We start from the raw sequence: 16,991 nt of genomic DNA, 5'->3' as shown, positions 1-16,991 counted from the left end.
TATAGGGCCCCACCGCCGAGACCTGGTCGCCCAGGCGATGGGGCTGCGCCTAGGCGCCGCCTTTGACAACTAAGTGTATCTCCGGAATTGAAAACATCATGATCATATCACAATATTTTTGGTAATTTTTTTATATTTTAAGATGTTTTTTCTTCTTTTTTGTTTCTTTTGTATTTTAAACCCTGTTGAAGCTTGTTTCTTTATATGTTTGCAAGAAAACAATGCAAAACTTATTATTTTCTTATATTTTTTATTATTATTGATTTTTCAACCTTTTAAACTTTCGAGATTTTTTGAAGAAAAAATACCAATTGAAAAAACTCCTAGAAAAATCCTTTGCAAGAAATTACCTTGAACGATATAGATGATTATGATCTAAAGCAAGGTTGTAAGTATCATATCGTTACCCATGTCGGTCGGGCACAAAATATAATACATATTGTATCGTAAAAAATTGTAATTTTTTAATAAAAAATAAAAAAAATCAAAACAAGCATGAAAATCATAAAAAACTAGAAAGAATTCTAAAAAAATCATAACACATGAAACCATGATGAATTGCATAAAATATAACCATAAAGTCACATATTAAGCATTTATGTGTTTATGAGCTGCATAAGACATCATCAAACATCAACTGTCTCACAAGAACAATGCAAAATATTAAATATCTTGCGATTAAGAACATGCCATAAGACTCATACTTTCATATTAAATAAACAAAAATATTATGACAATAGTTGCATTTGATTTTTAATCAGTTTTCACTTGTTACTTGAGTGTCACATTCTCATGCCAGATCATTTGATGCCATCTTTGTTTGAAGAGTGTGAAGCGTAATTTCTACATGGATATAAATTTTTAATTTTTGCAGATCCAACTTCGCAGTAAGTTGGCGGGGGTTTGCAGGGGGTACCGGCCCCCGAGGCAAATTTTTTTGAAGGATAGCTTTGTACTTTTACTCACAATACAGATTTTTTTCTTTAACCCACTTCCTTGAATGAAAAAACAATGAAATGCACTTTTACTTTAGCAAACCGTAAAAGCCCTCTCCTTGCACACAGACCGACCCCCAAATTGCTTGAATACCTCTCTAATGGCTTATACACAAATGAGGGAGTCGACCCTCAAGAGGTTTTTAAAATCAAATACTGAAAAATTATGAGTAGCTGCCCCAACGACAATTTTTTTGGAGGGTAGCTGTGTACTTTTACTCATAAAGATTTTTTACGTTAACCCACTTGAGTGAAAAAATAGTGGAAATGCACTTTTACTTTATCTAACCACAAAATCTCTCTCCTTTGCATACAAATCGGCCCCCAAATCACTGTCACGAGTCGTAGGGTGTGTGAATACCTCTTTAATGACTTATACACAAATGAGGGGGTCGGCCCCTCAAGGAGTCTTTAAAATCCAAAAATGAAAAATTATGGTTCAACCCCTTTTTCAGTGCATATTGTATCGTACGCTATACCCAGTATCATACAATACGGTACGAAACAGACTCAAATAGTATGATACATATGATACAGATCATGCTAAACTTGCATGGCCTGAATGGAGGACGAAAGATTGGTACATCACGACCTTCAAACAGTTAATCCTTGGCCCTTGGGCAAAGAGTAGAAAAAAAAAGTGTAAGGCAATTTGGAGGCCATGGATTTTCCTCAAATGGTGGGGCGCGAATCTTTAGAAGTTAAGCTAGAGATTGCTAAGACCATTCATGGAAGAATTCAGTAGCAGATATCCCTTTTTTGAAAGAACAAAGTGGAAGGACTCCGATATTAAATGGATTTCGCTAATAGTATTAGCACTCAACAGATGAAAGACTCAGATAAGCTGTTTGTTCATGTTACAGATTTATTTTGATCTATACTGACTTTGATAGTATCTTTTTTATATCTCTTCACTTCTGTTTGCACATTTTATAATCAAAGTTTTACTTTCCCTTAAAAAGATAATATCATATGATACACTACAATAAACTTGCATCAAGTATATTTGATTTACAACATTAATAGATTGTTTCTCCAATTTCTAGTCAATCTCCACCACATTTGGTGATGATAAAATGGGGACATCATCTAAGCAAAACTAAGCATGAAACTAACCGAATCACCAATTCTTGGAGCAAAAGTCCAGAAAAACATGCTTGAGCCAATTTTGATCAATGGCAAAGTTGGGTATTGATGTGGCAGGCTACCATACAGTATTACAGAAATTTTGCAATTCTCAGACAAACTATGGCCAAAAAAGAGTACTAAAATAAATTGGTTTAAGTGTACGAACGTGTGCATGCACACACACACACACACACACCACAAAAATTTGTTTATTGTATATCATAAAATAAAAGGCATATGCAGTTATGAATAACTACCTTCCAACTCTCATATTTCTCTTTACCAGCCTTAGCTACATCTGAAAGAGCAGCTCGACGAACTTCAGCCTGCACCAAGTTCCAAATAAACATTGAACTGACACAATATCAAAAAGCAGAAAAAGTTTTGAAAAAATAAGGACAAAAGAATGCTTTTCTGACAGCTCGAAGGTAAAAAAGAAGGGACATTTCCAAAAGAAACAATCAAAACATTCAATTTTGTAAATGGCAAATACTGGGAAGATACCTTTGGATGTTCAAGTGAGAACCATAATTTCAAATTAGATACCTCCAAGGGCAAATTTGGCCTCACAAACATCAACGTTGAACTCTCAAAAACCGCATTACCACATTTTTGGTGCACTTTTTTATTCTGGTCATCAAATATGACATTAAATAAATCCATTAGATTAAAAGATGACTTTTTTTTATAGATCTTGTACCTTCATTAACTCAAAAAGGACTACCTCAAAGATCTCATGAACAGCACCACTCAATTCATTTGGATACTGCTTATCCAAAGCAAGCAACACTTTCATAGCCCAAACCCCTGGAGCATTGTACAGCAATAATTTACTAGCAGCAGGAAGAAGTTAAAATTCATTTTCATCATAAAAAAATGAAATTATCCAGCTTTAGTAGCCTAAAAAGCTAATTCAGAAAGCAATATGCAGGCTAAATGGGTGAAAACAGGGGCAAAAACGCATACACATATAAATTGATCCTCTGTATACATCTGAATGCACAAGTAGAAAGCACTCAACTGAAAAGAGAACGTGACGACAGTTTTTCTATCAGATAAGGTGTTGAAGAACAAGAGACAATGTGCCGAATGTGTATCAACACATTTAACCATGCACAGTCAGGGGAAGTGTAATAACATCATCACTTCTTTCATGATGATCGTTTGAAGTATTTACAATAAGCTAGATAAAAAAAGTATAAAATTTTGTAAAATGGTGACACCATCATGATGCATGTATGAGTGAAAGAGAAAAACTAAAATTTCAAACTATTCTTAAGAGACCAAGCAACCAACACAACTGTCATCTCCCCTACTCACCATTTCCTCTAGTTCCTAGCTGCTAGTTGTAAAAAACACTTTATCTTTAAACTAGCATTAGCAGTGAGACAACTTGGTCCAGATAGAAAAGCAAGCTTAGCACCTCCCAGACTTGATATTAGTAATATTCTGTTCATTTTATCCCTTCTCAGTATCCACTTATCATTAACATTGAAGCATCACCAATTTTCATTAAGATTTTCTCTTTTGATCATTCCCAAAAGGCAATGCAGATGATACAAGAAACTATTTGGAAAAAACACATACCTGATTCAGGTGAATCTAAGTTTGTTGTTTCTGTTGACAACTTGGCACAAGCAGCTAGTACCTTGGATATAATATTGACAACAAAATTCCCCATAGGAACCATCTCAATTAGTCCAATTAATGCAAGATGACAAGAATCATCATCACAACTGCAAAAAAAACATGTATCTGTTTTAAGTGCGAATTAAGTGACAAACACATTGTTGTGACTAAAATAGAATGAGACGCACCAGTAGCGGACTAAGGAGTCCAAGAACACAGAAAGAAACTTCTCAATGTTGTACTCCTTCAGCAAATCAGCCAGAACTGGAGGAACTTCCCTTCAAAGCACAAAAGAATTATGGCATCAAGGATTGTTCAAATCAACGTGAAACCCATAAAAGAGAGAAAAAATTAAAGAAGAAATACACTACAAAAGTGACGTTCACTACACTTTATCATCAAAATTAAGCTATTAATATGCAGTAAAGAGAAGGACTTTTAGGAAATAAAACATTGTCAATGTGCAACATTCATCCTAACAAAATGGCTATCCGCTTCTATATGCTTTATGAAATAGCTAACTACAAAAATTCACCTAACAACAGAAAAAGAATAAACCCATAGAGAGATGCATGATAATCCATCTTTACTGATTCGCACCCAAGAGAAACATCATCGATACTACACAAAGATAATGACACCAATCTATTCATGGATTTGACCAAAAAAACACAATGACTTCATCCTTCAACATAAGAATTCACTTCCAGCCCAAGCCAAAAGCAGAGATCTGGTGGTCCATCCAGATTACCATTGTAAAAACCTTGGAACATTAAGTTATGTTTCTCAGCCCCATTATAAAGTTTCCTATGCTTTATAAATCTTCATTATCATCATCAAGACTTATTCCGACTAGATGGGGTCAGCTTTACACCCTGATTCCCCATTTTCTTCCACCTAGAGATACAAGTGAATCCCCCTACAGCCTTTGATATCCTCTCTCGCAGCCTTCCTGCAAATCTTCATTGGTCTTCCTCCTTTTCTTAATTTCTTCAAATTGCATCACATAACCCTCTCTTGCTAGTGTTGTGATAGGTCTCCATGAAAGATCCCAAACCACCTCAAACAACAGTCCCTCAACTTTTATTTTTAAACTTCATTATACACGTTATTACATTAATTATGCTTTAAGTGTTGAATTAAAACCGAGTGACAACAATATTCAGGGAATATCCAAATAGGTGACATCTGAGGTCAAGTATATTTCAGTCAGAGAATCCTGACAAGGATGACTGCCATCCGCCCCAGTCCCATATACAGGTATAAGGAACATACTTCATGTCACTGGATCAGTATAAGCTGCAGTTTCATTCAGGCTCGCATAACAGGGAAGAAAAAGTTCCCAGATGACATCAGGAATGATTCAATATCCCAATGGATTGCCATATCATCAAACTTCCTGTTACATCCAAGCATGGGTGGCCACCATTAAAAACTCTTGTAACAGAAAATCCATCAGTTTAATGATGATGCAAAGATGATTCAACATCCCAAAGGAGTAACAAGATATTAATATTTATGTTTTAAATAGTGATTTGAGACTCATTTTACATATAAAATGTGGGTAGCCACGGGTAAATAATGCAGAACAACTATTCAAACTCCTAGGAGAAAGGTCTATGAACATAGGTTTTCTTTTTCCCTTCATTTAGTATTGAAATTTATTTTTGCTCATTTTTTAAGCTATCTCCTGAGGAATGCTACATGAAAGATCAACAGCATATCAAAGACATATTTGATCCGTCTTTTCCGACTTACTATTGGATTACACACCTATAACCTGTGGGCCGGAGATCCCTTAGTTGATGATCAGGAACCAGTTGATCGAAAGCTTTGTGAGCAAGGATGTCTGGCCTCCACTATCATGTGCAAGCAATTAAGGAAACAGTTCAACCAAAACCAGTTTTGGCACAAGTTCAGGATTTATGGGAGTCATGCAGGACACTAAGATTCAAGCAGCAGACATTTATCCAAGAAGAGAAAAGATGAATTGCATGTGGCTCTAATATTACACAATTTGTTACCTAAGGTTTACACAAGACAAAGGGAAGAGAAGGTTGTTTTTCAGGGGCAATGAAGAAAAACCATTTCACTCTGTCCAATATCCCGTGAGAAAGAAAAATGCTTATAAACATATACATACAGCTACTAAAAAGAAAAGAAAATACTATCATGCCTTTATGAAAAGAATGACTAGACTGCCTGTAACTGTACAAGTAGAAAAGACTACCATGCCGGTATGCCCTATGAAAAATACAGAGCAGCTTCTCCATTGCTATCAAAGTCTCTGGGGTCCTTGCCATTTAACAAAACAAATCTCCCAGGTGAGTCAGGCATGTGTATGTGTGTGTGTGTGTGCGTATGAGAGAGAGAGAGACATGTCACTAAACCATCTAAAAAATTCCATGCCTCTTTGTCATGTAAAGGAGCGGTATCCCTTCCACCATTTCAACATGATGATATGAACACCTAATTATTTACAGCTAGTAAATGAGATACTATCACCATATTCGCTTTACCATTAATTAGAAGATAGAATGCATTTCGAGTAAATGGATCATACCGGAATAAGAATTTTATCCATTTGAACATAAAGTTAATTTTGACTAACTTCAGTATAACAGTACACACATGCTGAATAAGCACCACTAATAACACATCAGTGACCTATTAATTTTCTGTAACTCCTAAAGCAAACTTGCCATTAAACATATAAAAGTAAAGAAAATAAAGTTGTTAAAACATTAAAATAAACCAAAAAGAACGAGGCAATAAAAGTAGCAACAATCACCTAATTTCCTTGAGAATTTTCACGCATTTCCAAGGTAGCATTTTGACAGATTGTGACTACATAAATAAACACCATGAAAAGTAAGTTCCCACTATCATAATATTAAATGGAGACTAGCAAAAGATAGATGACTAAAAATCAGACACGAAGAGGAATTGGAGCTAATCTTGAAAATATTATGATAACAAAACAACAGAAAAATGCTACAAGCATAATGACAAGATCACAACTAAGCTTCATTACAAGCATGGAGAATTCACAAATAAATGCAAGCCTTATCTGCTCCTCATGAACCTGACTGCAAGATCACGAGAAGAATAGCATAGTTATCGAGATGCCAACTCATGAAATATTATATATTCAACCCATGTCACAAGGATACGGTTGTAGATTGTAGATACATGGGCATCACTATCGTTATGGAGTTTTCTATTACAAGTACTATAGAAAGGGATACCATACAGGAGTAAAAATGGAGTATCCCTGTGACATAGTTCTAACCCAGTTGTATATTTGAAAAAAAAAATATCAAAGCTCTCTCTAAAATCTCCTACACCTTTTCTTATAAGTTCATTTTTGGCCTATACAGCCACAGCAAGAGGTCATTCCAGATTCCAACGATGAAATGATCAATGAAGTCTCATGATCCTCCCACTGTGAGAGACATTTTGGATTCCCTGAAAGAGTTGTTGGAGTTCTACATTCCAAGTTTTAAGTAGTTTAATTTTAGGGTAACATTTGAAAAGCAAGAATTTTAGGCATTTAGGATATTAGATTAAATATTTTATATGTTATCTGCCATGAATTATGATCTTTCAGACCGGCTGGAATGTGAAGACTGTGCTTTAATTATTTGTAATTGTATTTGTTGACTCTACTTTGTTGTATATTTATTATATTTTATATATCTTCATTCATGGTCAATACTATGTCATTCATTTTTTTAATATTTTAGGATTATGTTATGCAAATTTATGATTTTTACTATAACAGTATTTTCTTCTTACGGTATCATTTATGATACGCGTTTTACACCCTTGCTTCGGTTATTCAAAATGCCAAAGGTAAAACTGATATGTTTGACGAAAAAGTGTAAAGATTTGTCATCAACAAGAAACACTTTGCATGTCCAACACATTACCCTCATTGCTGAAAAGGATGTAAAAACCCTACAACCTAATTTAATTCCAATAATGGTATCCATCAACATGGAGCAAAGAGGTAATGCATACTCATCTCAGTAGTAATGTCCAAAGAATAGGTTTTCCAATGGTCTCTGTGAAACCATCCACTTATAGGTCTTCCAAAGGGGCAACAGAACAAAGATGATGATGTGTCAACAACATGAAATAGTTAAGATTTCCCAACAAGAATCATGCACAAAAGCAACTTTGAGAATAGCAAGAAAACTGTTTTCACTAGGGAAGTTCCAGCAGCGCCATAGATTGAGAATTCCTTGTCCGCTCATTGGGTAAGTTAAGTGGTGCAATTCAAGTGGATCCTCCTTTGTTGCCACTAAGCCTTTCCACCCAACTAGGGTGGTTAGCAATACTCTAGATCGACTGCTAGGAATGGTTTACTTACAGGCGCCACAAAGGGAGTCCTTGCTTCCATTCTTGGTATGGTAGTCAAAACTTTGGTGGTGTCGAAGTTTAAGTCGTGCAGGTTCAGTATGCAAGGTTTCGATGGCTCATTCCCTACACTCCACTTGCATGTTCTCTTCCCAGTTCAAGAATAGACATTACCCAAATACTTCACAGTTCACACAGACTATGTGAATGCCTTACCGTTGTTTCGGAATATAATTAGCTAAAGCATTTTGCTTTTATAGTTTTACTTTGGCTAGTACAAGATATATGACAAATAAATAAACCTAGATCTAAAACCATCTATTGTCAACCACCACAAAAAATTTCATCATGAATATTTCCACTTAAAAATAGCAACACTAGAATAAAGAACTCTTTTATCCAACTAACTTTTAAGTCCTTCAACATATGACATCTAGTATTCAATTGGAAAAGAAAGAACACAAAAACAATAAGGCATACAAAGCATTGCCCTACACTGCACAAACTCCTAAGCAAATCCATGGCCCAAGAATGCTCTTTAAAGGACATAAAAAACAAGCCACATTAAAGCGAATAGAAAAAAAATAACAAGCCACTAAGCGTTAGGAAAGAGTAGGCTTCCATCAACATGGCTTTTTGATTTTCTTCTGATGTATATTGATATGTTGTTCAAGACCTAACTAAGAACAACATCCCAAAAGCTTAGCTTTTTAAGCTACATTATATTTCCCACTTCATAAAATTATCATTGTCATAATAACAAAAGATAAATCGATAGAAAGGGAATGATAGGGAGGGGGGACGAGTAGATCATCAAGTTGCCCAAAGAGCAGCAGAAAATAAATACAAGTTAGTTGCAGCCTTCAATAAAAACCTACTGCTTATAAATCATAAAGCAACTAAAAAACAGTTTGAATCATACCCATCAACAAAAAGTCAAATTCTTACCTGAACAAGGTTTGTGATACCCATAAGGGACATTTGAAGCCAAGACAAGTCACCTAGTTCTCCCGCTTCTTGATGTGCCATCCTTGTAAGAGAAATAATCAAATCTTGAACAAGACCAGGTGCTAGAGATGCTCGACTTGCTATTACACCAACCAACATCATTGCACTAGCCTACAAGACAAGTGTCACCACTTTCTTTGAGATGGAGATAGCACAAGTATGATGTTTCCGATCAGAAGTAACTTGATGGAGTAAAAAACACACAAAAAAATGTATCAGAATAAAGGATCTCTACATTTTTTTTACATTTGGAAAACCTAGGTTCCAAAACCATGCATATGAGACTGATTTACACCAGACTATGCCAACTTCTATCCAATGTGGCAAGAAACCAGAGCTATAGGAAGTGTACGGGATTGCATTCACTCCAATTATTCTAATGCTAATACAAAAAGTAAATAACTACACTCTGCAACAAAACAAGAAAAAGTTCAACAAGGTAACATAAGCCTCTTCCAGTCAGACAGGCATGAGAATTTTGACTATGAGTGAGAAACATGCAGCCCTCACTAACATACAACCTCATTTCACATGAACAATTCACACAAAAACTTGAGACAGAATAAAATGCATTAGGACTTTATAAAACATCCCATCAGAAAAAAATGCTTGGAAGAATCTTGTAATGTCACCTAATATCATATTCATCGGCCAATCATATTCCCTAAGATGCACAAAGTGATAACCCACCTTGTAATCAGAACTCATAATTGATGGATTCAGAGATGCAAATACAAGCGGAAGAGTTCTTTTCACAATCTCATTGTCTAGTGAAAGAGTGCTACCAATAGTCTCAACAATGACAGCTGTACAAAAGCAAACAACTGTTTGCGAAAGCAAAAACTTCTTCTCTGGCATCACCTATAACATCACAATAACCATTGCAGATTGTCAACATCATGCACATCTATAAGAACAACAACACAACATTTGTCTGTGAAAATCAAACAACTTACATAACTAAACACAGCTTCCAGAACCCCAACATCACAAATGCATTGTTGAACAATAGCCTTTCTTGGCATCGGTGCACCAGAAATCTTAACACCTTCTAGAAAGCCCCATATCTTGTTTTTGCTGCATCCAAAGCAGCCTACCATCAATTAGTTCCCAAGTTTGCACTCAGTACGTGCAAACAGTATGAGTGAAATAAGGTAGCATCCAACATGATTTCAACAATGACATACAACCGTACAAGTGATTTGAAGCCAAACTATAAGAACTAGGACTTTATTTATCACAAGCAACAAAACAGTCCAACTTCACTAACTTTAGCAATGATAATAAGAGTCCTTACCAATGAATCACTGTCACTGATATCAGCAATATTTTGAAAATATCACGAGAAATACATATATTATAAGAGTCGGCATTAAAGGTAATGTCTTGTGATATTTTCAAAATATCAACAGAAGACAAAATACCGCGATATGAGTTCTTTTTCTATCAAGTTCCTGGGATGTCTCTTCGTCGTGGTATCTATATAGAAATTCAGTGGAACAAAGTAGAAAACAAAGTGAATAGAACGTGCACTTCTCTATGGTAGTCATTGATTAGGTGGTCAACTCTCATAAAATATGTTCTCTCAAGCATTCCATAACTACACCTTCTTCATAGAATCCCTACAAAAAGTGAAAACTAAAAAAGACCATCTTGAATTTCATATGAAAGAAGTGACAGAAGTTTATAATAACAAGGGATGTCCTTCAATTAATTGGAGCCAAGCCTCCCCACCTCAAGAACAGGAGGGTTGGTATTTACTTTATACATCTTTTACAAAAGGCCTTTTTCTCTTTTTTTCCTGGAAGAACATAAACCTACAAAGAGTTCCATTTTAAGCAGTGGTGGTTGAAAACAATTTAAGATAAATGGAGGTAGATCAAAAAATTCTTTGCTACAAGTTGGACCCACATGCTAAGTGGAAATCTGGTCAAGGAATTGGAAGGGATGGGCTTCCATTGATTTCAATATGACAAACAAGACTGAAGTTAGTAATGGAAGAATGGCTATTTATGGACCAATCCATGGACCGCAGATGGCTATCTCGCTTTAAAGTTTCCCCTTATCTGTGATTTGGTCAGAATTAGGTGCATAGTGGATTGATAGTTGGGGCAAAATGGTGGCTGAGATGTGACTTTAAAACACAACCCAACCCTTGAAAAGGGTGGAATTTAGATAGAATTAATATCTTTTACTGATAGTGGATCTGCTAGTGCATAAAATACTTACTGAAATTTGACTGTTCAAGGTTTTCTCAATTGATAGATACCATAATACCTCACTGGAATGGCCAACAACCCCATTTTTTCAAATAAGCCAAGTTGGAGGAAGGGTCCAAATCAGCATGTATTATTTTGACACTTTGGACATCATGACCCAGCAGAATTTACAAGAAAAAAGCTTTCATTGTCAAACAGATGCTATGTCTGCTTATCTACTAGGAATGACATCTTTTCATTTGGTTTGGTTTTGCCCTTTCTTTAAATATTTATCGCCTTGTTAAAAAAGAAAAAATCCTTATCCCCTTGGCATGGCAGGTTGGGGCCTATGTTAGGAGAGAGTAGCAATATAAGCAGTTTATTTGTTTAAAATAGCAGTTAGTGGGAATGGGATCTGGCAAAATAAACGAAAGTGGTGTGTTCTTTGGCATGGAGATATGTATGGATTGAAATAAACAACTGAGTATTGGTAGATCTAAATCTATCTTCAATCAGTTCACAACCATATACAACAAGATTTGTCTTTCTTTTCATGAAAAGATTGGATTTAGAGGACTAAATCACTATAACTTTACTCTTTATGTTTACGTTCTTTCTGTATCTTTGCAAAGGGGCATCTAGCCTCCAGCTTTTGCTTATCTTTAATGAATTAAAAAAAAGGAATATTAAGGCAAGTGGGTGTGAAGATAGAAGTATACCAAGTGTTTATTTTTAAGTTTCAACAAATGAACAACAGATATGCAAATAAGATGCCCAATCATCTAAAGGTAAAATCCAACAAGTTTTACTGGAAACAACCATAAAGCAAATTATAGTCTCCATGCAATCATGGGATATAAAGGGCGGAAAATAAAAAAGAAAAGTATATAGTTCCCTTACCTCAAATCTAGGATTTGCACAATACGGACAAAGACATGTGTATCATGGTAAGGAAAAATACATAGAACTAGTTCATCAACATTGTAGGCATACACCCTGAAACGCATTATAAACACAAAAGGGACATTCAGATGAAATCAGATATTTGTTATGCAGAAAAGGTGCAAACAGCTACAGATAAGCAATATAAAGAAACTGCAGATTTGGCACACTTGTATCTTCGGATCAAATACTCAAGTGTCTTCTGTGCAGAGGAAAGTTGCAGATATCCAGACAGTAACCGCAAGTATGAGGAAATTGACGAGTTAATGTGGTTATTTTCTTCTACAGTCATAAGTTCTCGGTCCATATCCAGACTTCTATGGCTAAAGAGAGTATTTTTATAACATCGGAAGTGCTCATCAGTATCTATAAGAATATCCAGCCCTGTGCATAAGAGAAAAAAAATTGTGAAAAAAAAAAGTAAACAGTAAAGTTAAAAGCACAATCATCATAATTCAAATGTATTAAAAGGGAAACATCATCTGCTATAGAAGATGCTAAAGATAAACATTCATACTGCACCATATGCTAAGCAAATCATGTAAAATTCACAAACTAATCAACAGAATGGAAAGGACCCCATACATCAAACCTTTGAAGAAAAATAGTTTCTCGTCAAACAAGAGATCCTCATACACTCCTTTTCATGTTACCTTGATCTGATTGAACAACAAAAGAATAGCAGATGACAATACGAGAATAACTGAGTCTTTCCAGATTATGGTAACCCCCTCGATGCAACAAAGTCACTTCCTAATTTCAGATAACCATGGAAATTTATTGCTTTTGAGTTTCACACGTACCAAGGATGGCATCCAAAAATGAGTCTCTAAACCTATGGGCAGGAATTTGTAAATGGTCATAATAATCAATGTTATTTGTCACCTATTAATACATTTTTTTATTTATATTTGCTTACTAATTTCAATGCCTATTGGTGGCGATTTGCATGTGTTCAAATTCTCACAAGATTTCTCTTACACTGGTCCAAACACTACCTGGCAAAACCTCCTGCCTTGGGCAGGCGGGATGACTTATGACTCCCTCTCACGTGATTTGCGGTAGATGCTGTATATATTTTAAATTTGGTGTTTTTGTGTGTTTTTTGTGTGTTTTTAGCTCATAAAGGGCGGGATGAGACTATCCAGAAAATTTTTAACCGGTTCTTCCATCACTAACACTGTTAACTTGGGAAATAAATGGCCAGCTGCATATTTTTAACAGTTTCTAGATTGTCGTTGAATTTTCTAGTGTCTCAAATAAAGCCTACCAACAACATGAATAAAGTAGAACTGGTTGCAATGAAATAGTAGAATTTCAACAATCTGAAATCGAGTGCAGGTTTGGTTGTGAGCACATACGTCAAATAAATTCATAACAAAGTAGCCACATATTCACATGGTTAACTCTTTTGATAACTGGCGACCGAGGAAAAGCCTCCATTCTCGGCAACAATTTAGGAGGATAAGGTGGCCTCATATGTGCTGTCAAATTAATGTTATTCTACGGTTTTCAGAGCTGTGAAATGCTTTCCAAACGCTAATGAAGGCAATCTACAAATCAAATGAGAACTGAATTACTCAACACCTAGAATTCAAGATAACGGAGTTTCAGGAAAATACCAAAACAGCAATTCGCACTAGCAAAAGTTTCCAACAATCAGCGTCAAATATTATTTCAGACAACAAATCAATCAAAACGCATAAAACTCAGATGCTGCGCTAGTTCTTTTCCTGCCCAAGGAGAAAGACAGGGAACTCCAATCCCATACCTGAAATTGCTATTGAAAGAATCGTTTCCAGGTCGACATCCGCAGCTTCTTTCGGATCGAAGAGGATGGAAGGACGCGTGATGGGGCGCTTCAGAGCCGCAGAATCCCCTTGGACTAGCGACCTTATGGCCTTCAATTGCGACTCCAAAGCTGTAGCCATGACGCCCCGGAATGAACAGAAGGAGGGAATAATCGGAAACTTCGGAGGATCGTCTGAGATACAAAAAGAAGCCCTAGAAATGCCCGGAGATTGTACAAGATCGATGCCCTAAAATCTTTACGGAACAATACGTTTGCTCCAAGAAACGTCAAAGAAAAACGACGACGATCCCCTAAACCCCAAGAAAACCCTTAGAGCACGATGGTGAAAATTAGGGTTTAGGGGGCTTTTCAAATACCGGTGGTTTAGGGTTTAGTCGCAACACTATATAGCTTGGTAAATGACGGAACTGTCCTGCACTGCGTACAGAAAATAAATGAACTGTCCTCCGTAACGTATCGTCCATCTCTCTCTCTCTCTCTGAGTGAGTCAAGCACATCGGGTTTGAGACGAGAATTCAACCCGTTTAACCCTTATTGAACTCATTTTATGGATTTTGGACTGAGTCCATGTTTTAGACCCGGATACATCTGTTCCCAGGGGCGTCGATTTTAAAGTTCAAATGGATCTATAAATCAGATTTTATGCGATATATCCAACCGAATTTGATTTTATCCTCCATCCCTGTTTCATGTCCTCCATCTTCGGTCCAAACGGAGAGAGGCAGGGCAGGGTCCCGTTTCGCCTGCTCCACTGCCATCTCTAATGCTAACCCCATGATTCAAACACAGGATGTCTGGAAAGCGATTAATAATCATACCCTGCCGTAGACAGATGAGCTGAGCGAGGGCTAAAAAATGATGGTGACTTTTACATGTTTTCAGCAGATCCATTGTCACAGGCATTTATATCCTCGAATGGATCTGGAACTGCATTGTGAGATCAAATCAGATTCAAACATAGAACCAAACGCTGTAACAGACCCACTGTTGGACAAGCCTGACTTGACCTATATTCGACCTGTTTTCAACATTAATAAAAATGGGATCCATATGACACAAGAAGTAGCCCCAATGGGGGTTGGCTTAGTGGGGGTGGGGCCTTGGCTTCTAGATCCCATGGGCATCACCCCTCTGTGCAGGCCAACGCATAGCATAGGCCCTGAGGGCAGGGGTCCTACCCTCAGAGTTTTATGTTGCATCACCACAGCAGCGCAACCAATTTTGGTGCTGGGTGCGGTTTGTTCGGGTTATAAATCCAAAAAAATTATGGCACAAGTGAATAATATCTGAATATTAAAATGATATAATTTATCATAAAATGTCACTTGCCATACTAACATAAACCCAGACGCATATCCAAAATGGACATAAACCCCCAGCCGTGGCACTAGAAACTCAAGGTCGGATCCAAGCCATCAGCAACCCCAGGGAAAGATCATCTAGGAATGCCAAACACCACATTGGATTGGCCCAAAGAATCAACGGGTGGGTCTGACACAATTCCAACCTGAACCATATCTGATAGGGCCCAGGTTCAGGCACAGTCAAACAGACCAGATTAGCTATTCAAGTCGGACCCACAAGGTTCCAGTTGAATATAGACCCACTATGGTTTATGAAATTTAATATCAGAACAAGATTGAACCAGTATGGTTTAAACACCCCTTTCGCAAGCCAAGAGGTGTCACGTTGACTGAGAACCGAGTCAGTGTCCACAGTGTAAAACTCCACGAGTACCCCCGTACCCACCAGGAATAGCTTTCTCATTTGGCTTGGAGGTTGTGGCAAAGAACACGCACCCAAGGTATTGAACTCTAAACCTCCTTCAAATTGAAAGCCTTAAGCTGACCCGCCTAGCCAGGTGTGCCGAGCCCTTGTGGGCATGATTCTGAACTTTGTTCCTGTTATCCCTTAAAAATGTTTCACCACCATATCACACATTGTAGAGGCAATTAAACGATATTCCAACTTTATATTGCCAAAAAATGCTACATAATGAGGTGATAAACCCACTCGTGAACAATCATGCACCATCATCATCATCCAGCCTTATCTCAATTACATGGGATCGGATCGGATTTATGAGTCATGTTTCTCCATTCAGCAACAATAGTGGTGACGGTGGTGGTAGATGGTGATGGTGGTGGCAATGATGGTGGTGATGGCAATAATAGTGGTGATGAATGGTGGTGGTAATGGTGGAGAAGCGGTGGTGATGGATGAATGGTGGTGGTAATGGTGAAGTGATGATGGTAATGATGATGGTGGAGAAGTGGTGGTAGTGATGATGGTGGTGTTGGTAGTGGTGATGGTGGAGAAACGGTGGTAGTGGTGATGGGGATCATGGAAATGGGATGGAAGAAAATAAGTATTTTTGGAAAAAAAAAAGGCCTCTCCCTACCGCCCTAGTTTTGAAAAAAAAGGGGTGAAATTTATAAAAAGTCATTAAAAAAGTTACAAGAAAAGATCCAAATACCAAAACTTGCTCTTTAAAATAAGCTAGCAATGAGCAACTTATAAAGTTATCCAAACAGGGGGTAACAAAAAAGCCAGGAAACACATAATTTTCTATGTTTCCAATTTAAGTGCAACTTTAAAGCTTGGGCATGACTGTTGATAGAATAGAACAACTTTACGATAAAGTACAATCGATCCTCAAAGTGCAAAATTGCATGTCAAGCATAAAACCTCATAGGCAGTGCATAAGGTACGAAATTGTACCTCAGCTAAGCAACTTAGCAAATACGTGAATACTCAAAGCAATGCACAAGGTACGAAACCGAACCTCGATCAATCAAACACGCAAGCAAACAAGTATACGAAATAGTACATGAGGTACAAAACCGTACATCGCCTAAACAGACATGCAAGCAAGTAATACTCAAGGCAAAAGAGTATCAACAACATAAAAAGTAG

The 16,991-nt window shown here is 36.9% G+C and overlaps 1 protein-coding gene across 3 annotated transcripts in view; it reads right to left on the bottom strand.

Annotated features, from left to right (window-relative positions):
• The window catches only part of LOC149813903 (ARM repeat superfamily protein), a 44,874-nt gene extending 30,524 nt beyond the window's left edge, over positions 1–14,350 (bottom strand). For 2 of the 3 annotated variants that reach the window (XM_089991697.1, XM_089991698.1), the window contains exons 1-12: positions 14,034–14,350; positions 12,433–12,646; positions 12,221–12,316; positions 10,079–10,199; positions 9,813–9,983; positions 9,063–9,233; positions 6,544–6,599; positions 3,941–4,030; positions 3,711–3,859; positions 2,848–2,930; positions 2,628–2,753; positions 2,381–2,449 (exon numbers count right to left, since the gene is read on the bottom strand). In XM_089991697.1, the coding sequence (XP_089847823.1) occupies positions 2,381–2,449; positions 2,628–2,753; positions 2,848–2,930; positions 3,711–3,859; positions 3,941–4,030; positions 6,544–6,599; positions 9,063–9,233; positions 9,813–9,983; positions 10,079–10,199; positions 12,221–12,316; positions 12,433–12,646; positions 14,034–14,193 (1,506 nt within the window). In that variant the 5' untranslated portion in view covers positions 14,194–14,350. Of the gene's footprint in view, positions 1–2,380; positions 2,450–2,627; positions 2,754–2,847; positions 2,931–3,710; positions 3,860–3,940; positions 4,031–6,543; positions 6,600–9,062; positions 9,234–9,812; positions 9,984–10,078; positions 10,200–12,220; positions 12,317–12,432; positions 12,647–14,033 lie in introns of those variants that run through there. The other variant, XM_089991699.1, reaches the window with a different exon arrangement.
• Positions 14,351–16,991: the final 2,641 nt, after the last annotated feature.

Source organism: Nuphar pumila, chromosome 16, assembly GCF_984573655.1.
Source record: "Nuphar pumila chromosome 16, dmNupPumi1.hap1.1, whole genome shotgun sequence".
Taxonomy (NCBI): domain Eukaryota; kingdom Viridiplantae; phylum Streptophyta; class Magnoliopsida; order Nymphaeales; family Nymphaeaceae; genus Nuphar; species Nuphar pumila.
Note: the sequence above shows the minus strand (reverse complement) of the source record. Positions and strands in the feature narration are given on the sequence as shown.